General features: G+C 44.6%; 1 protein-coding gene across 5 annotated transcripts in view; it reads left to right on the top strand.

Moving 5' to 3' along the window:
• Positions 1–21,745, top strand: part of KHDRBS3 (KH RNA binding domain containing, signal transduction associated 3) — a 190,236-nt gene that overhangs the window by 70,648 nt on the left and 97,843 nt on the right. For all 5 annotated transcript variants that reach the window (XM_019823178.3, XM_023248662.2, XM_023248659.2 and 2 more), the window contains exons 3-4: positions 15,985–16,101; positions 21,385–21,531. In XM_019823178.3, coding sequence (XP_019678737.1) covers positions 15,985–16,101; positions 21,385–21,531 — 264 coding nt within the window. The remainder of the gene's footprint in view (positions 1–15,984; positions 16,102–21,384; positions 21,532–21,745) is intronic.

Raw genomic sequence — 21,745 nt, forward strand, 5'->3', positions numbered from 1 at the left:
TGGACAATTATTTGGATAAAAACAATGACTTGACTCAACAGCAGTTGTTCTCCAGAGGCTAGGATATGTGTGTTTTCTGCTTTACGTGTTTCCGTATTTTAATGGTCAGCAATTTGGTGCAGCTTTTATAATTGGGATAAAAAATACTTCCATTTGGGGGAAGAAATGGCCCTGAGACTGTCAGTCTGGAGGATACCTTTGCCCTATGATGAAGATTTAGTGAACCGAGTTCGATTCTGTCCGTTTCAGTTACACGTTTAAGACAGGTTTATTAATTTGCTGAATTTGGTAGCTGTGGTTTCACCCCGAAGCATTCTAATGCATACGTTCTGTTTTCAGGCAACATTATATTAATCAACATGGTTGGTTACATTGAATGTTTTCCTAATTACGTGCCTATTTTAAATTCGATACATTTGCTCTTTCACAGAAGCTCTTAGGTTATGGATCTTTGAGAGAGAGAAGAGAGAAGTAACTTCTAGAAACATGTTCCCTCCTGGAGTTTGAATTAAAACGCAGGGAAACTCTCTTGTTTGAAACTGGTTTGCATTTTTCCCTCATAGCATGTTACAGACAAGGAAAAATCCATGAATTTTCTGTTCTGTAGAAGTCTCCATGGGTTTAAAAATTTCTCACAGTAGTGAATATTTTGACAGTCGTATTGGTATGTTAAAACTTGCCTTTTCTATGACTCCTAATTGATTTTCAGAGGCATGTATGATATTTTTTTCCAGAGGATTTATGTGAAAATAATGTCTGTTTTTGGTGTCCAGTTGCTAGTTTACCTGTAGAAATAAAGTGGTGATGTACTTGTACGTTAGTTCTCGCTGTATAAGTGCCATTGCCAAAATTAACATGGCTGGCTAGTAGGGGGGTTTGAAACTTGTTGACAGGAAGGAAGCCCGATACTGAAACAAATGGCTCAAAGACACGTATTTGTGATAAGTCGCTGCTATTGTCCCTCCCGGTAGGCGTTAACTTTCGGGACCCCATGAGAAAGTAGGAAGGCGACTCTGGACTCCAGAACCTCAGGGAACACACTGGCCCATCAGGCCATTGTCTGACCGCACACTGCCTTCTCCGCCAAACTTCTCCTGCCCCCTTAACAGCCCACACCTCACAGGGAGCCGAGGGCTGTGTGGTCATAAGTAGAGAGGGAGGGATGCACCTGTAGAGGCTACTTTCCTTCTTTCCCAGAGGTCCCGGCCAGGCCCTGGGGATCTTGTGACACGTGCTGGTGTCATGACAATTACTTAAATTGGCATTTGCAAATAAGATAGCATTCAGAAACCATTATGAGGGAATTTCAAATCTGATGTAGTAACTTTTCCCTTACTCTCTTTGAAGTTCTTGTTTATTGACCTGGAAAGCAGCCCTTGAACTTAGATTTAGATTTGCTGAGTGGACTCCAAAAACGGCCAGGCACAAATTGAAGGGTTCTTGAAAGAATTGACTCATGTTGTTTTGGGGGGTTATTATTATTACTACAACCGTTCTGTTGAGCCAAATAAATAATCCTAAAATGTGGTCATATGTAGATCCCCAAAATTGCACTGCAGCGAAAGACTGGAAATGCTACCATGTGTGTACTTTGGTCACAACACAGCACATTTAGAAATCAGAGTCTGTGATAAGTATTGTTACGTGCGAATCTTGGATCCTGCCACCACTTACTTTCTGAGGAGCGACAGATAGGTCTGTGTGTTGCTGAGCCAAACGGTAAAATCCTCTTTAGCGCTTGGCAGGGTGTTACTACTGAGTTACAGGTCTTAAATGATAGTGTTGTACTGACTCTCTTGGGTCTGGGCCCCACCAAGTCGGATCGACTGAAAATCCCTGGACTGTGGTGGCATTGGATACAGGCAATGTGAACAAGCATAGGCCCTCACTTCGAGGATTCCCTGCCCAGGGGGGTAAAATGGCAGAAATTCATACCACGGACCAAACAATGAAATGTTATCTTATCACGGCAAGTAATTGACACATAATTACATGAAACAAGGGACATATTGATACTGAGAAGCCATTAGGGAGAGGTAAGAACTCGGGTTTAGGAGCCGGTCTGTCTTGTGTTATGCCATATAGTAAGTCATATACTAGCTTTCTGACATCTGATGTGTCCCCTCTGTGTCTCTCTCTTTCTCTCCCTCTCTTCCCCCCTGCCCATCAGACCAGGCACCTCCTGGACACCTCCACTTGGATATCCCACATCCTGCTTAGATTTGGTGGGCCCTTAAATGACCTTCTTTCCTCCCCTTCTTGGCAAACGTAGACCTTTTCCTGTGTTCCTTATTTCGCTGAATGACAGACAACGTGTACCTAAGTGCCCGCGCCCGAAATGAGTGTGTGCTTTTTGTCTACTGGCTCCTCCTTCATTTACCTCCTTCCCCTCCATTCTTGAGATACCGTGACTTACACATTTATTATTTCTACTTCCTCAGTTAATTACCATCCGTCTCTATGTCTGCATTCCGTTACCACTCCTTAACTGTCTTCCCTAACCCATCTTCTGTAACAGGTTCTCGTCCAGATTGGTTTCTTGCCTGCAGTTTCACACCCTCCGTTTCATTCCCCACCCTGGCAGCCAGACCGGTGTGGTCTCGGAGTTTCTCGCTAACAACTTCAAACTCATTAATATACCAGATAGTTTGCTTCTTGTATTTGTTTTGTCATCTACTCACCCAAAGACTATAATTCAGCCCGAGCCGATAGACTAGGAGGTACGTAGATTATTTCACATTGTCCATTATTTGTGTATGCCTGCGTGTATGGATTTTGCCTATATCATCTCCTGGAGAAGTTCCTTGTACACTTCATTGATTTTTAGAGTTGCTGAGGTTTAAATTAGTTGGGCTCTTTGCCATGTGGAAGTAAACACGATGTTAAAATCATAGTCAATGTGGCAACACCAAATAATCTCAACTGCTACCAGTAATACTTACTGATTTGTGGTTGGCAAATTAATAAACTTAAATAATAATATTTTCCTCTGGCTTTAATAGGTCACAGTAATTTCTTTTTTTTTTTAATTTTTTAACGTTTATTTATTTTGGAGACAGAGAGAGACAATGAACGGGGGAGGGGCAGAGAGAGAGGGAGACACAGAATCGGAAGCAGGCTCCAGGCTCTGAGCCATCAGCCCAGAGCCCGACGCGGGGCTCGAACTCACGGACCGCGAGATCGTGACCTGGCTGAAGTCGGATGCTTAACCGACTGCGCCACCCAGGCGCCCCAGGTCACAGTAATTTCTGTAGCAAAGAAAATTGATAAAAACTGGGTTGATTAGTGCCCTTTTGTTTGGGATAAAATTGAATTCCACAAGTATTTCTTAAGAAACTGTTATGTAGGAAAAATGATGAATCCAATATGGGTCCTAATTATTCTCAGAGGATTTATACTCTAACAGAAGAAACAGAGTACATTTCACTAAATAATATAGGGTAAATACTGAATTAACATAAGAGAGGCAGTCAGACACTATAAGAATTTCAAGATGTAAAAAATTGCTATTTTTAGAGGAAGCATTACAGATGGAATTAAATTTAGTCCTTAAGTGTAAGCTCAGGATGTTAGCAAGCAGAGATCTGGGGAGGGCAGAGTAAACTGTTGGGCCAGAATGGTATAGTTATGGGGAATAGTAGATCATAGCAGTCGTTGGAATGGTGAGGAGTAGGTAGTCCGGGAAGCCTTTAGCGCTGTACCGTGGGCATTAGGATTTTATATAGCCAGGAGGGAGCCTTGAAAGACTTATAACATAGAGGTAAAGAAACAACTAGAATATACAGCGGAAGGTGTTCTGCATTATAAAAGGTCTTCCGTTGTTAAATTCCTATTAAAATTTAGGAATGATTGATTCAAACACGAGTTTGGAATGACTTTCACTCTTAGGAAATTCATCTCTGTAAAAACAATTGTTATTCTTAGAGGCGATTAGGAGAATCATGAAAGTTATTGTCAGTAATCCAGAGCTTGACTCAGTTACTAGCTATGCCAAGGAATAAATGTGTTACCTCTGAAGAGACCACTCCGTTTCGTGTGGATGCCATGGTCTCAAGTCTGTTATTAGATTTTAACTATTGTTTGGAATTTGGCATTTATGACATTGGTTTAATTCAAATAAGATCAGTATTCTGGATACCAACGAAAATGTGGATTTATTTAACCATTGGGTTAGTAGTTAAATCACTGGAATCCAAAGTGGCCCATAGAGCTAATACAAGCAGGGATCTGGTCTTTCTTTTCAAGTGCAGGCAGGTCAGACAGACCTCATTTACTCTTTCCTTTTTGTTCTTGCCTTTGGGCAGGAGTCAGAGGAATGCGAGATCATAAACAAAATGTGTTTCTTGAGGGTTTCTCTTTCCCCTGTAAAGAAAGCAAATGCGTGGGTGATGTTTTCCAAAGAGGGATGTGTGCACAATATATTTGGTGCTGGAACTTCTGTTTTAGTGTGTAGGTAGCTTATGGTTTCCTGTGTGTCAGACACTGTTCCAGCATCCTACATTATTAACTTACTTAATCTTTACGACTTTCGGAGGAAATGATTATCTCCTGTTCACATTTGAAACAGCTAAAGAATAGAGAAGTAATTTGCTACAGGTTCACAGTTACTAAGTAACAGGCATTTGAATCCCAGAAATCTGCCTCCAGAGCCCATGCTCCACTTGAGAAAGTAAACTTCATATTTAGTACATAGATTAATGCTAGATCCATTATGTGGTTCCTGTAAGTGCCATGCAGTTGTGTGCACCCTGAGACAGTACCCTCTGGTAAAGGGGGAATCCCACAGTGCAAAAGGTAGTCTTAATTTGCTCGCACTATGTTAGGGCGTATAGCTGTTGTATGTGCCTTGTTAGGGATTCATGGATGGCATTACCTAGTTTTAGTTCAACTTTTCTTGCTTTCTTGCTTTCTTGCTTTCTTGCTTTCTTTCTGTTTATTTCTTAATTTACATCCAAGTTAATGACCATACAGTGCAACGATTTCAGGAGTAGATTCCTTAATGCCGCTTACCCATTTAGCCCATCCCCCCTCCCACAACCCCTCCAGCAACCCTCTGTTTGTTCTCCATATTTAAGAGTCTCTTATGTTTTGTCCTCCTCCCTGTTTTTATATATTTTTTTCTTTGCTTCTCTTCCCTTGTGTTCATCTGTTTTGTATTTTAAAGTTCTCATGAGTGAAGTTATATGATATTTGTCTTTCTCTGACTAATTTTGCTTAGCATAATACCCTCTAGTTCCATCCACGTAGTTGCAGATGGCAAGGTTTCATTCTTTTTGATTGCCGAGTAATAATCCATTGTGTGGATTACACACACAACATCATCTTTATCCATTCATCCATCGATGGACATTTGGGCTCTTTCCATACTTTGGCTATTGTTGATAGTGCTGCTAGAAACATTGGGATGCATGTGCCCCTTTGAAACAGCACACCTGTATCCCTTGGATAAATTGCTGGGTCATAGGGTAGTTCTATTTTTAATTTTTTGAGGAACCTCCATACTGTTTTCCAGAGTGGCTGTACCAGCTTGCATTCCCACCAACAGTGCAAAAGAGATCCTCTTTCTCCGCATCCTCACCAACATCTGTTGTTGCCTGAGTTGTTAATGTTAGCCATTCTGACAGATGTGAGGTGGTATCTCATTGTGGTGGTTTTGATTTGTATTTCCTTGATGATGAGTGATGTTGAGCATTTTTTCATGTGTCGGTTTGCCATCTGGATGTCTTTGGAGAAGTGTCTATTCATGTCTTTTACCCATTTCTTACACTGGATTATTTGTTTTTGGGTGTTGAATTTGATAAGTTCTCTATAGATTTTGGATACTAACCCTTTATCTGGTAGGTCATTTGCAAATATCTTCTCCCATTCCATCGGTTCCCTTTTAGTTTTGCTGATAGTTAAACTTACTTTAAATGGGCAAAGATTATTGCAGAAGAAACTGAATTGAAGGTCTAAAAATACATTTGAAATGAGCAAGAAAAATGGCAGTGTTGATCCTTCCCCTGTGCTTAGTACAAGCTCAGCCTTACAACAAAGTAAAAGCAACTGTGATCCAGTTGGATATGACAAGAAGAAGAGTCTTCTCATACTGGAACTATTTCATCTATCGTTAATGCTGAATCTGTTGCCCTAAGTATTGTAGTAGTAATGGAACAGATGTAGAATTTTTAAACGGGTTTATACATACATACACTAATACACATATGTACACACGTATGAGTGCGTGTGTGTGTACTTGTATGTCTCCATGTGATGTGTGAGGACCAGTGGTGGGGATAATTCTTTGCTGCCTGATGTGAGAAATAGCCAAGGGTGCATCCACATTTGCTGTCACTGGTGACCTGCTTGCTCCCTTTTGGCCCTCCTTCCTTTGTTACATCTTCTTAGCTCTTTTTTTTTTTTAATTTTTTAAAGTTTATTTATTTATTGAGAGAGACAGAGAGCGTGCTCATGCAGGGGAGGGGCAGAGAGAGAGAGAGAGAGAGAGAGATTGAGAGCATCCCAAGCAGGCTCTGCACTGTCAGCACAGAGCCTGATGTGGGGCTCCATCCCACAAACCATGAGATCATGACCTGAGCCGAAACCTAGAATCAGATGCTTAACCAACTAAGCCAGCCAAGTGCCCCACATCTTCTTAGTTCTTAAATTAATAAGCTGTATACTTCATGCTGTATCCAAGCATTTTTTAGAAATTCTTATATTCTCCCTTTTGTGTCTCATATCCTACTTCAGACCCATCTCTGTAGAACTAAACTACCTTGTTTATCTCAGCACCCTATTACTTTTTAAGGTTTATTTATTTTTGAGAGAGAGAGTGGGGGGGGGGGCGCAGAGAGAGGGAGAGACAGAGAGAATCTCAAGCAGGCTCTGAGCTGTCAGCAGCGAGCCCGATGTGCAGCTAGAACTCATGAACTATGAGATCATCACCTGAGCTGATGTCGGATGCTCAGTCGGACTGAGCCACCCAGGAGCCCTAGCACCCTTTTAATTTGTGGTTGTTTTCAGATGTCTTTTTAAGCATTTTAATGAACATTTAGATTTTATAAGACACTTAATCACAAGATGCTGGTGGCCAGTTAGGACCCATATACCGGAGGTCTGCCACCCTCCGTCGTGCTGCTGTGACACACTCTAGGCTTTCTTTAGGTGACATCGTGGTTAGTGATTAGTGTTCTCTGGACATTAATTCTGATTGACAGTCACCATTTTCTACGAGTGCGTGGAGCACTGTGGCCTGCAGGAAGTGAGGTGCTGTTGTGGGCAGTTGTTGGGTTATTGCATGCATGAATGAGGCAGGGTCTCAGCGCTCAGGGGTCACAGCCTCTGCCCATGCCCTCCCCGACACTCAGAGAAAATAAGGTAGGTCTAGAAAAGACTGATGTGAGGCTTTGAAAACTTAACGTTTTGCTAAAGGACTGCTCTGTCACTGTTAGGTGTGGTGGTGCTCTGCCCCCAGGACTGCTCCCTGTACCCATGCCCTGCGCGGTGCCCTTCCTGAGTGTCTCCTGACCATACAGCTCGTTCCCCTCGGAGCTTGCAGCAGAGCTGATGTACGCCAGCTAACGGGCGCCAGCTTCTGCCTTTCTGACCTTCGAAACCGTGTATCTGTGTAAAAGGTCTGCCCCCTGGAGGTCACCCTGATAAGCGGGAGCCCAGGATACCCAGGTGGGGGAGAATCACTGAAAGCAAGAACTGCGGACCCCAGTTGACCGCCTCCTCCTGCAGAACAGAGGTGGGGTGAGCCGTCTTGGGACTCGGTCCTCCAGCCCTGGTTGGTCAGTCCCTGTTGGTCTGCCTGCCTGCCAGCGCTCCCCCACGGTGCTCAGGTTGCTGAATTATGAGCAAATAAATACATGGTTATTGTTTAAAGCTGTTAAGTTTTGGGTTAGTCTGCTGTGTAGCTACAGATAACTAAGGTAGCATTAAAGCGTAACTGTTGAGTCTTGCTTTCTCGCTGCCGGGCCGGGCAGGGCTGGTGAAGTGACCCGCGCAGGCACATGCTGGCCACAGTCTAGGGCTGCAGGGTTCAGGTCAGGGGGTCGGGAGGGGAGAAAGCCATAATGGACAAAGGGCTTGCTTTTAGCAGGTGTCAGGTTCATCTCAGGATTTCATTTTGGCTGGTCAAGTGCATTTAAGAACAGCCGATGCGAAGGGAGTGTGGAAGAATTCGGTTACTATTGGGGAAGATCCCGTAACACTTATGCACGTGTTTGGCATGGTGAGCAGGAGGGACTCTGCCACTGAAAGGACTCGACGCTATGAAATTCTTTTCCTGTTGTGCCAAAGAGTTTTATATTTTGTGATACTGCTGATACAGCTATGGCTTTCTCAGGCAGTAGTAGCCAGGAGACCAGATTCCCCGACCCAGGGCTCATTAGTGTATTCTGTTGATTTTGCTGATTCAGTGCCCTTTATATATAAATGCCTGACTACGCATGTAGCAGACTGTTAAGAATGGAGACGGGAATTAAGGTGTTGCTTTCAGAGTTGAGTATAACACATTCCCTCTTCTCGGGAATCTAACACGAAAGGCGATATGCTAAGTGTCACGTGGGGAAACAGGAGGAGGGGAGTGTGGGCTCTGGGTGCTTGAGGCTCCTGCCGCACAAGCCCCGTGGCCCCAGGAGACAGCAGGCCAAGAGCAGGGACTGCCAGTACGCTCACTTCACCCCCTTCTTCCCACCAGGTAAAGTTTGCCATTGTTGAGAGAGGGGGGTCATATCAATAGGGAACAGTTAAGCAGTGACCAGAATACAGAGCGAAAATGAAACCACCCAGATTGCATTTACATTCTGAACTTAAATCCAGACTCTTAGGGCCTCCAAGGCCCGCTGGATGCCCGTCTCTTTTACCCTGTGTCTGACTTCCCAGCCCAGACTAGCTCTGCTCCCCCCAGGCTCCCAGCTCCTTGTTCTTGGAAGCGCCTTCTAATTCAAGGGCCTTTGCACTTACTGTTCACGTTGCAGGAAGTCCTCTGTCCCCATGTCCTTGCACAGGACACCACTTCCCTGTAACCATCACAGGCCAGCCCACCGTGAACACCAGGGGCTCCATGGACGCTTCCTGGCAGTTAGTAGACGCGGTGGTCTGCATGTAAGTTGCACTTGTCTGTCACCCGGCTGCTGCTGCTGAAACCTGAAACTCAGCATGGGCGGGCTCGTCATCTCCTGTGTTTTCCACTCTCCACCTAGAGCAAGTTGGCCACTTCACCAGTGTTGCAGCAGTAATGACAGTACAGAGGGCAGACGCCGACCTAACTGCATGTTTTGTTGATCTTTAAGTATTAAAAAAAAAGGGGGGGGGGTGAGTGGTTTTGTTGTCTTTGCTCCTGCAGATGAGGGTGTGGGTCTGAGCAGATCTCAGCGGTGGCTGCTGAGTCTTTCCCTGATCCCCCTGTGGGCCCATGGAGGCTGGGGGTGTGAGTGTTGAGTTCCTGCCCGGAAGACCTTTAACAAAGTGTCAGCTCCTCTAATTCTGTGGCCTTCAGGGCTTCCTGCTCTGGTGCGAGCCCGCCCCAGATTAGCAGGCGCTCGAATCTTGTTTCTCCCAGCAGGTGCCTGTACCCTGCCCTGGGTGCGGTTGGTGTTTGCCCTGGGACTTCAGCATTAACTTGCATTCTGTCCAGCTTTCTTCGGGTTTTAAGGGCAAGAGTGATGTTCGTTCTTTCCAGCTCTCCCATCTGAGCCGAAATGGGTAGTTCTTGGGATGTGGTAGTTTCGAGAAACCACACAAAATCCAGACTGGCAGAAGTCAAGAGCAGGGAAGTGGAGAAGCCAGAGAGGTAGACAAGAGCTGGGTCAGGAGGGGCTTTTCTCAGCAGCGTCAGGACATCGGGACTTCATTCAGAAGGTTGTTGGGAGTTGTGTTTTACTCAGAATGTCCCAAAGTGACCTTTGTGTGAAGACTGCTGTGCTGATTTAGGATATCGAGGTTGACACGGAGAAAGGCTTCCGTAGCGGGCACAGTGGGCGATGACGGTGGCCTTGGCTGGGAGTTTGTGGCATCTGCAGAAAAATAGACAGGTGTAAGGGACCCAGAGAGGTGAAATTGTTAGATATAATGAATCCATTTATTAAATGCTCCCTCTGCACAGGTGGTAGACCAGTGAACACAAAAGGTCTCCTCATTGCCCTCGCGGAAGTTTCTGGCTTGAGTCGGCGCTGACGGCAGGGCCGTTTACTGGGCTGGGGAGCTCTGGAAGATAACGGTTGAGGCTATGTTGGCAGAGGTTACAAGTTCAGTTTTAGTGTGCAGTTGGAGGTCAATAAAACATCCCTTTGTTGGACTAACCAACTTTTTGATGAGCACCCAATTAAGGGAACCTTTTAATGGAGACTGTGACATGTTCTTGAGGCTTAGTTGTTTATGAAATGACAGCTTATGTGTAATTGTTCCCCAAGGAGCAGTGTCCTGTCACAAATATAGTTTAAGTCAATTAAAGCTAGTTCAGAAAAACATTTGGTCTTTTCCAACAAAGAACATAATTACAGGATCTTACACGTTATGCAGTGAAACTCAAATATACTTATTCTGTGTTGGTTTATCCTTTGTAATCGTTTGCACAAAGTTTCCTATTTACAGTTATAAAATTTGTAGTATAATACAGTTCTGTACTAATTGGCATCTGGAAAAATATCATTGATCTTGGAAATAATACTTTCACCTCTTATTCAAATCTGTGGACAGATGAAATTATTAATAAAAAATGAAAGTTAAAATGTATTAAGTTCTCATTTACAAATCCAGTTATCAGAAAACAAATCCTGACTTAGGTTAAGGAAAGATTTTATTTGAAAGCATTATTGGGGGGTGCCTGGGTGGCTCAGTCAGTTGAGTGTCTGACTTCGGCTCAGGCCATGATCTCGCACTTCGTGGGTTCAAGCCCCATGTTGGGCTCTGTGCTGACAGCTCGGAGCCTGAAGCCTGCTTCGGATTCTGTGTCTCCCTCTCTCTCTGCCCCTTCTCCATTTGCTCTCTCTCAAAAATAAATAAACATTAAACAAAATGAAAGTATTATTATGGAGCACCTGGGTGACTCATTCGGGTGAGTGTCCAACTTTGGCTTTTAAGTCATGATCTTGCAGTTCATGAGTTTGAGTCCCCCATCGGGCTCAGTGCTGTCTGTGCAGAGCCTGCTTTGGATCCTCTATCTCCCCCTCTCTACCCCTCTCCCACTCATGATCTCTCTCTCTCTCTCTCAAAAATAAATAAACATTAAAAAATTATTATTAGAACAGGAAGGGGGACTTGTAATAGCAGGGGCTCTGAGCCTCCTGAGATCTGTCAGCGACCTAGCAGTCAGCGGGCACAAGGGGAGCCGGGCCCAAGGCCAGGAGGGTGTGGCGACGGCATGATGGGACACTAGGTCAGAGAACGGTCACCCTGAGGCTGGTGCCTGGAAGTGGGGGTACCTTCAGGGATTGTGTGCTGGCCCAGGTTGCCTGTGGGTCACATTTAGGGGCGTGAGGCCAACGAGAACTTCTTTGAAGTTTGATCAGGTGAGGTGAAGAGGACGTTTTCTGGCTGGTCAGTGGGGACAGACAGGTTGGCCAGTCTTTTGTGAGGCAAAGAATGGGAAGGTCCAGGGTCTGGGTGGGCCTGCTCTTAGGTGAACCGGGAATCATCTACAGGCCTTATCTAAATCCCCTGAGGAGGAGGAACTCTGCAGGGAGCCATTCCCAGGAATGGGAAAGGGTCCCAGGCTGTCCTCATCATCACTGTTTTAGGAGCACGGGGGCTGGTTAAATTCGGCATCCTCGGGGCACACTTATCTGTTGTGCTCTAATCTTCCTGATAACCCTTCAGTGCTGCAGCCTCCACTGGGGCAAATATGGTGACACTGGGGACTGGGAGGGCTAAGGAACTGCCGTGGCCACACTGCCGGTAAGAGGGCGCCCCGCTGCTTCAGAAGGCTGTGGCCTGGGAGCACCAGCGTGTCCTAGAACTTGGGCACTTGAGACAGCCGTGCTCCCCAACTCCTGTACCATTCTTGTTGTCTGAAGGATGCAAGAGGCTCTCACAGCCCATGCATCACTTAGGCCTCGTCTTGTTGTAGGTACCCACCTGGGCGGCTTATGGTTTGTTGGTTTGGTTTGTTGAAGGACATGATGGCACCTTAGAGAATCCACGGAGGAACCGATCGTGTAATCGCAAGAAGGAGCAGCAAGGGCTTTAAGCCCAAGATGTAGAGAGGGACCGGAGTCGGTGGCTCCTCTCCCCAGCGGTGTTTCTCAGTAGGGACACGGTTGACATTTTACACAGGACACTCCTTCATTGTGAAGGGCAGTCCCCTCCGTTTCTGATGTGTGATAGTCTTGGCTTTTGCCCACTAAGTGCCAGGAGTGACCTACGGTCATCGTGACAAGCAAACATGCTAAGTATTTCCAGATTCTCCCGGGAAGGTGATGCAATCAGGGGTTGAGAACCGACCAAGCAACCGAGCGTACTGCCGTCGTTGTGAGTCAGCATTAAGGACGCTGAGGGTCCGCGCTCTCAGTTCTCAGCCGCAGACCTGGGCACGGCCGTGCCGGTTCAGTATGCATTGCCGTCGGAGGGTAGTCGGTGTGTGGTAACCGGTGGGTGTTGTTCACGTAAAATTATGTATGTTCATAATAGCTGAATTCATCAATTTATTCCTTACCCATTTGGCATAGGATACGCACCATCTATTGGTTGCTCTGTTAGGTGATTTTTTATACATTTCCGTATTTAATTCATATGACCGGCACCGCCGGTGGGTCCTAAGGTCCCTGTGTTGTGGATGAAGTCCGACACCCGTGAGGGGGACTTGACCTGGGACACATGACTCCTGCACAATACATGCTTGAACAGAGAAGTCGGTGAAAATCTTCTGCTTGCCAAAGTACTCATTTATGTACTTTTTGTGAAGGAAAGACTAATAGAAGTTAAATGGAGAAAGAAACTCCTGAAGGCATATAAAATCATAAAAATATTTTTCCTCTGTATGTAGAGGCCTGTGTCTTTATGTTTTACAAGTGACCTTGAATAAATCCTACCATTCTGTGGGCTTCAGTTTTCTCAGTATAAAATTAGATGTTTGGACTGGATGATTTCTAAGGCCTCTTAGTTTTTATTAATGGGGAAATATTTAACTACTAAAGACGTGATGCAAATATGGCTGTTTGACCACAAATTTATTCTCATGCCATCCTTGAAACCTGCCTAAATGAATGTAAATGAAGTAAAAAGGCACAGATCCTCAAAGACAAGAATGGAAGGGCGAGGCAACAATAGGCCAATGACTGGAGTGAGATTTCAGTGGCTGCAAAATAAATGGACAAATGGTAATGACTTAGGAGAGCAGAGAAAGAAGAATCCAAGCTCACAGGGCCAGAGAAAGTGTCCCAGAAATTTGGTCAGTGGTGTGGGAACACCTTGAGAAAACTCCGGAATCCTAGATGCCAGTTACTGAGAAGGTGGATTTAGGGGCAGAACTGAAGTGGAGACTTGGTTCAGAGCTTATGTGAGAAGTGGTTAGGGGCACTTGGGGGGCTCAGTCTGGTTGGGCATCTGATTCTCGATTCCGGCTCATGTCACGATCCCAGGGTTATGGGACTGAGCCCCACATCAGGCTCCGTGCCGAGGTGGGTCTTGCTGGAGATTCTCTCTTTCTCTCTCTCTCCGCACCCTCCCCTGCTAGCACATGCTCTTTCTCTAGAAATAAAATTTAAAAAAGGAAGTAGTAGTTAGACCACTGGATGCTCTTCCCAGCTTATGAAGCCAGGCATCTGCCTTCTTAACCTACAGCAGACTAGAGATTTCCTGAAGGGGTTGAATAAAGAAACTCTGGGCTCTGAGACCCAGACGGATTCAACTGAGGCCTAGAGATGCCACACTGGAAAATGAGGGCATTATTTCCCTTAAATAAAAGTGGGAATCCCAACATTCCAGCAGCCAGGCTGATACCTCCTCCTGGGAGATCAGGGAGTTCCAGGGTGTCCAGGTAATGTTTTTGAGCTGCAACCTTAAATTTTTAAGAGCAGGCAGCAGGGGGGATTACTGGTCACTTGAGGAAAGCCGATCATGTAGGAAGAGACCAATTCGCACAACATGAATCTGTTGGAAGCAGCAGATGCTATAAGCTCCAACTTGGGGGAAGGGGGCACTGCATTAAAATCCTCAGAAAGATAAGAATTTGTATCAATTACATAAAATATTTTTAAAATGCTGTAAAAAAGGAACAAATATAAGAAAATGCTATTAGTAGTTAAACGTTTGATAGCAAAAATGAAAAAATCAATAGATATGTAGGAAATATACTTAAATCTCCCAAAAAGTAAAAGAGAGAGAGAGAAGATGAAAGAGAAAGAGGAAGAATAAGAGAGAAATTTAGAGTTCCAAACCAGGAGATCCTGATAGACACATAAGAATTTCCAGAAAGATAAAGCAGAGCAAATGGGGAACCAAGAAATAAGGTAGGGATCCGTGGGTGGAGACACTGATTTTTTCCTACGTTGTATTATTTGATATTTTTAACTCTGTATCATTTCTATTTTTTAAAAAGTAATTGACTTTAAATTTTAAAAAAAAATATTTAATTTGAAGGTCAAAAATACTGTAGTTATTTGAGTTTTCATTGAAGACTAATAAAATTAAAAGTGAGCAAGGAAAAAATACCATTTTGATTTTTTAGAAGCTCGTATTTTAAGAATATTACTTCACTTTCCATAGAGAAATTGAGGAACAATTGTCTTTTAAAAACAGCAACAGCACAGCAGTGGCATAGATTGTGGACGAGAGCTGATACCAAAGCAGCAGCTGCGTAAGTTTGTAATCTGCAATCTTGCCAAAGATTGCCTAGTCAGTAGGGCTGACTTTTCCTTTTGGGAACAAGAAATATTCACAACTTAATCATAGTAACGCTTTTAACAGTTGTGTGAAATTCCTAATAATATCCTTTCATTCATGAAATACTCTTTCATTCAAGATATATTTATTATCTATTATGTGCTAAGCATTGTTCTGTTTTTTTTTTATATGGACCCATTTAATTCTCCTAAAGGCCTTATGAGGGTGGGTTGTGTTGTCATTTGCCATTCTCATTTTGTAGATGAGGAATCCCAGGTACAGAAAGATTAGGTAACGCAGTTACTAGCCGGGTTACTCAGCTGGTAAATGGAAAAACCATGTCTTAAAACCACGGCAGTGTAGCCTCAGAATCTATGCCATTAATGAATTTACTTCTACGCTGCCTGTTAAATAAAGAACCCCGTAGAATCTAGACTATTTTGTCAACATTTCCAAAGCTAGTTGTTTTAGAAGAGTTAGATGTTGGGGCACTTGGGTGGCTCCGTTGGTTAAGCATCCAACTTTTGCTCAGGTCATGATCTCACAGTTCATGGGTTTGAGCCCCGCATCAGGCTCTGTGCTGACAGCTTGGAGCCTGGAGCCCGCTTCTGATTCTGTGTCTCTGTCTCTCTGTCCCTCCCCTGGTCACGCTCTGTCTCACTCTGTCTCTCAAAAATAAATAAATGTTAAAAAAATAGAAGAGTTAGATGAATTTTGTCATAAAGCTTTGTGAGCCACTGACTGCTTGAGAACTCATCTAGGCCAGTGCACTCCCTGGTTGACTGACCAGGTGGAAGGACCCAGATGCTCCATAATGACCAGCCCAGTGCACATTACCTCTTCCCCACCCACATCCTCATGCTAACACTGTTTGTGCTTCATGTCAGATGCCTACTGAAAGTGTCAGGACAACAACTTACGAATTCTGGGAATTAGCTTCATTTATAATTTGTGAAATCTAGCCATCATTGAAATGGTTGGTTTTTTTACTTTACAATTTTTAACCCCATTTTATGGGGTTTGTGAAAAACATTACAGTGTGATACATATAGTAGGAACTTAAATATCTGACGTTAATTAGTAATGTGCAGTGTACTGTCGTGTTTCCTGACGTTCAAGATTAATAAATTACTTTCAGATATGACTTACCAATTTGGTTTGTTTGTTTTCTCCTAGTTCAACTTTGTGGGGAAACTTTTGGGTCCCCGTGGCAATTCTCTGAAGCGCTTACAAGAAGAAACCTTGACAAAAATGTCCATCCTTGGAAAAGGTTCCATGCGAGACAAGGCAAAGGTAACATTCGTTGTAGACAATGGCTGCTTTTGGAGACAGGTTGTATAATCCACCTTTAGAGTATCCATCATATTAATACAAATTATTTAAGAGCTAGCTAGGATCTTAAATGAAGTTATATGGAAACGTTGTAGAAGGCGGTGAGTCTGGAATATGGCCAAAAATGGAGTCACTCGGGCCAGTGTCAGAACATGCAGTGTCTTACACGTACGTCTGTAACTATCACATTCATTTGTAAAATGAAGTAGCAATACCTGTGGTTTTGATTGTAGATACAACACCCGGTAGACAGATCAGTGAGACTGAAATTCCCATGAAGAGAAATCAAAGTTATCTGTGGTCTCGGGGCCACTGTTGGCATTTTAGATGAGTCCCTTTGGGCCTTTTTTGTAAGCTTGTATTTCACATGGTTGAGTTCATAAAGTGTACACCTTTATTTGCCCTTTTTGCCCTTCATTTGATACCCTTTATGTTTTACCAGGTTCAAGTCGATTTTAGACGCTTTAATAATGGCTTAGCGTTCCAACACACAGTTGTTCTCCTTGGATGTATTCACGCTAACCTCCTCCTTTTTTAAGAAGTTAAAGTTAATGGAGTTGTTTTTATCGATCACTTTCTCAAATATACCACCTTTGAAAGAAGCATTCACGTTTCGTGCCGTGCTATCCCTGACAGTGTTCTCTGTTACCATTTTATTGTTCTGTCGTGGTGAAAAGATTGACATTCCTGAAAACCGAGTCCGCATTTAGTGGTCACTTACCATAAAAGGTCAGACGATGATTGTGTCCGACAAGAAAGTTATTTACACAAAATCCAGCCTCCCCACACAAAAGTCCATCGAAACAAAGGCTTTTATAAGAAAAAATAGCTGCCATCTGCTTGTGAGTCAGGCACTCTGTGAAACATGTTACAGGCATTACTCCATGTTCTCCCTGCAAAAATGATGGAAGGTACATAATATTTTTCTTGTTTTATGTGTAGAAAACCTGAGATTTAGGGAACCTGAGTGTATTATGAGTTAATCAAGGAAGCTTATTAAATTATTTGATTAAAACATGGCTGTGTATCAGACACACATGGGATGCTGTTAAATATAAAGATTCCCATACAGCCTCTTTTGAGGGTAGAATCTCAAAATGAATTTTCAGGGGGCGGGGTTTGAAATGATTCTGGTGTGGGCCAGGTTAGGTTAACTACTCACTAAGCATTGCTGTCTCAGATGATGTTCCTTTGATTCCCTGACTCATCTGTTCTGGATGGAGGAAAGGGAACCGTATTTTGGTCAGTTGGTTAGAAATTCTGTGTATCTTGTACAAAAATACCCAATCCTTGCTGATACGTTAATGAGGTCTTCAGTAAGGCCATCCGGTCATGAGGTACGTGATATGCCCAGGGAAATTCATCTACATTGTACTGCTTATTTTGTTTGCTGTTAAGGGGGGGGGGGCTTGGTCAGAAGTAACATTTTATGGCTTACGGTGGCCGTGATCAGGGCATCCACGGACAGTTTTACAGGTAGAAGGGAAGCAGGGAAGGCAAGTCTTTGGTTAGATCATATGTCCAAGTAATAGCAAGTGCCTGGCTATCCGTTTAATGAAAGGGGTCCTAAATACTATCAGCTTGCTATCTGGGCTTGGTGGTCTGTCCAGATTATGGTGTCATTTTAAGGGCTCTCTCTGCCGTTGGCACAGCGGACACTCAGCAGTGCAGTAGCCAGGAATCTTTTCCAGAGGAGTCTGTGTTGTGAAGTAATATCTAATCTCTCCCTCTCTCTCACCACAGACCCCTTATTGGAGCCCCTTGAGTAGCACTGAGGTGGGCGGGGAATGAGGTGCTTTGACATCTACAGTTAGTCCCTTTGGCTCCCTGGTCACTGAGTGTCTGCTCTGCATTGCATGGGGCACTCGGTTCTCTTACCTGTTGAGGCTTCTTTCCTAGACCACTTACCAGCCCTTCACTAATCCTCTCCTTTCTCTGTCCTTGACCACATGGGTCTGAGAATATAGAGATTCTGTAAGTGGCTGGTCATTTCCATTCCCGCAGGACACCCCGGAACTGGGGAAGTAGAGTACATTGTAGGTTCACAGTCCATTAAGCCTGCTGTCAAGCAGCGGGCTCAGAAGTCCTTTATCTCTTGACCCATGGACCCCACTCTCCACCCTCATCAGTGGCCTTCAGTTGAGCAGCGTTGGCTCAGAGTCAGGTTCGTTAATCCTCGGGCCGCCGGGTACCTCTTCTCGGTGTGCAGTCACTCTAGTAAAAGGCCCCCGATCCTCGTTGGCAAGACGGAGAGGGAGCGTCGTGTGCACGCAAGGGGATGTTGCCATTTACCGCGAGCTCTCTTGTTCTCTGCATCCCCGGGCCGGGCAGGGATCATGGGCCAGGAGGTCATCCTGAGGAACAGTGACAAAGCCTGAGGATTGTCCTCTCCTTTCACGGAACGACCTCGGCTTCTCGAAACAGGGTAGGAAGAGCTCCAGCAGACTGGCTTCTGCCAGGGCCGAAGGTTCAGCGGGGCTGTGACCCTCGAAAACCCGGGGTTGTCTGGATCCTCTCTGATGTTGCCGGTCCAATTCTCAGGTCTTCGCTGCTCTCCAGACATTTTCCTAAATCCCACACGAGAGATGGCCGGGCCGTGTGCGTCGTCCTTCCGCGGCACACGGGCCTCGACTGTGCTTCCGTCTGGGGCCTCCGCCGGCCTTCGGCCGTGAGCGGTGACACCCTCCAGGCTGCCGCTGGCTCTTTGAGCTTCGAACTCCTAATGTCAAGTCTGGAGTCTGTCACTCTCTTTTTAAAATTCTTCAGTACAGTGAACAATAGCCTGTTGCGCCCCACCCCACCGCCTTGCTCGTCCTGCCATGCACACGCACGGCCATTGGTTACACCTTCAAGGCGTTTCACTGACGTGACCACGAGCGATGATTTCTACACAGATGGGGACTTACTGGGGTCCCACCTGCCGTCCTGCAGTCGGTCCTCACGGCCTGAACTCTGGAGCGCTGGCTTCTGTTGAGCCTCTCAGCCTGCAGAAATTCTCAGTTAATAAATAATGTGGATTGCTGCAGAGATTTCCATTACTTAATGTTAAAATCTTGTAGCTTTTCAAAGTGTTCACTGTCTAAATTCTAACGAGACCGTAATTTATTTTATTCTTGTGTTTTCTACATGGATGAAATTATGGGAGTCGTTACCGCCCTGTATCAGCTGGGTTTGTAGCATAACAATCACTATAACGTGTGGTCTGTGGAGCCTTGAGTTTGTGCCAGACGTGCCGGCCGTTTTGCTCTTCCCATCCGCATTACAGAATGATAGAATAATTGATGCTATGTTCACTTTTTGAGTCTTTCTGATGTACTACGCCTCATTGTAAGGACTTTTTGTGTCCTTAAACAGGAGACTCCTTTTTTTATTACCACTCCATCATATTGCTAGTAACTCCTCATCACTATTCTAATAACTCCTTTCTTACCACAACAACCCTACGAGCCGTTGATACTATACTCTTATTCCCCGCTTAAAATCACCGCTTCGCGATGATAAAGTAACCTGCCCAAAGTTACAGGGTAAATGTTGGATTTGGGATTCGAATGCAGGAGTCCAAACGAAGTCTGTGTTCTTCCCCGCACACCATGTTGCCAGTCCTTATGAACCCAGGGAAGAATCTGGTAAAGCTTCTCACTCTGTGGAGATGTGCGACGGCGGGTTAGGATAAGAAAGCTCTGCTGTTCCAGTTTACTTCCGCTGTAGCGATGACAGTGCTTCACCGTGAGTCACAGTGACGGCCTGTCATTATCATCATTAATTGGAGCCCATCGTAGAATGGGTAAGAAATGTTTAATTCTCTAGTTTATGCTTCCAAAAGTGAACTGTTGAACATATAATTCGATGTTTAAACCTTCAGCTGTGAAAGGCAGAGTATGAGATGAAGCGATGGCCAATGTTCTGATTAGAACAGATGGCCTACCGTTGGGCTGTGGCTGGCACAGCTAGGAGTGCGGTGTATCTGACTCAAAACCCCGTGCCCTTTTCATATTACATATGTAGATCTCTCTTTTCTTTATAAGAGAGCAGATTAGTTAAGTAACAGAAGTTGAAGCCTTAAGTGGTGAGGTCAAGGGTGTTTGTGCCTCTTTGACCTCTTAGCTCGTGGTGGAATTAAAAGGTGTTGTTGCCAGGAGTTCTAGGGTTCCCTTTCATGTGGGGCTGGTGTTTTGGAGGTGCTAGCAAGGTTTCCGCCGTTTGGGAAATCACTCTAGATGTAGGTACGTACTCATCTCAATCTGTCTCATTTGAATGTTGGAAACAAAGACTTAAATTTTAAAAGTCCCAGATTCTGTCCTTTGCCACTCTAATGAATGCTAGTTAGGAGATCATGGGCGAAAATCACTTGTCCCATTCTGATCTGGGGTTTTTTTTCCCTCCTAATTTCCCCCCTGAGTTTCATTATGTAAACAAATAAAAACAAAGTTGTTTTTTTTTAATGCGTATCATAAAATCATGTAATAAGATCTTTCATTTATTTTATTCGTTTTTATCTTCAGATATAGTGCCTGGCATGTAGAAATGCTTTTTTGAATGAATATGTGAATGAACAAATGAACATAGAAATGAAATAATGTTTACCTCTTCATTGAAAAGACTCGCTGAATGTATACCATGTGCCAGGCACTTTTCTAGACCAGGGGGTGAGCACCAGAGAAGACGGTCACAGGCGAACATAGAAATGAGATAGTGTTTACCTGGTCACTGAAAATACTCGCTGAGTGTCTACTGTGTCCTGAGTACTTTTCTAGACCAGGGACGAGCACCAGAGAAGACGGTCACGGTGTTTGCTCCACTGTGACCACCTTCCGTGAGCGAAATTAGAAAAGAGTCAAGTAAAGAATAGGTTATGTCAGACACTTTGATGGCGGTAGTGCTTTGTGGCCACACTACGGGCACTGGGCGTAACCAGCGTAGAGGGAGCGGAGGAGATCAGCCAGTCCGGCCAGGCGTCTGAGGGCGCCTGGAGGGCGTCGAGCTGGGGGGACACAGGTGTCCTTCCCGGCAGAGGCAGGAGCTGAGACTTCTCCAGCAGCAGCAGGAAGCCCCGGTGTTTTCGTAGCATTCCCTGCGGGAATGGCAGGGTCAGGTTTGTATCTCAAACCTCCATCCAGCAAGGGTAGTGCTGCTTGCTGTTGAGTGAATCTTCTGTGACAGCCTCATGCCAGATAAGCTCTGCATAGTGTTTCTTTTCCTTTTCTTATATAGACACGCTTTTAAGCATGGTTTTTCTTTCTTCAGGAAGAAGAGTTGAGGAAGAGTGGGGAAGCAAAATACTTTCACCTCAACGACGACCTCCACGTTCTCATCGAAGTGTTCGCTCCACCAGCAGAAGCATATGCCCGGATGGGACACGCACTGGAAGAAATCAAAAAGTTCCTCATTCCTGTTAGTACGGTTCACCCTGATAGTTAATTTGTCCTTTGAAGTCCTTTCTTTATTTTCATCCCTGGTATTTCTTCTAGTAATTGTTATTTGCACAGCACTTCATTTGTCGAAAGGGTCCCTGTGAATCGGTTGGCAGTTTTCTTTCTTTATATCGAGGCAAGGGGTTTTTAAAGAGATTAGGTTGCACCGGGAAGGCTACACGGCGAAGAAGGGT

The sequence above is a fragment of the Felis catus genome, chromosome F2, assembly GCF_018350175.1.
Source record: "Felis catus isolate Fca126 chromosome F2, F.catus_Fca126_mat1.0, whole genome shotgun sequence".
Classification (NCBI taxonomy): Eukaryota; Metazoa; Chordata; class Mammalia; order Carnivora; family Felidae; genus Felis; species Felis catus.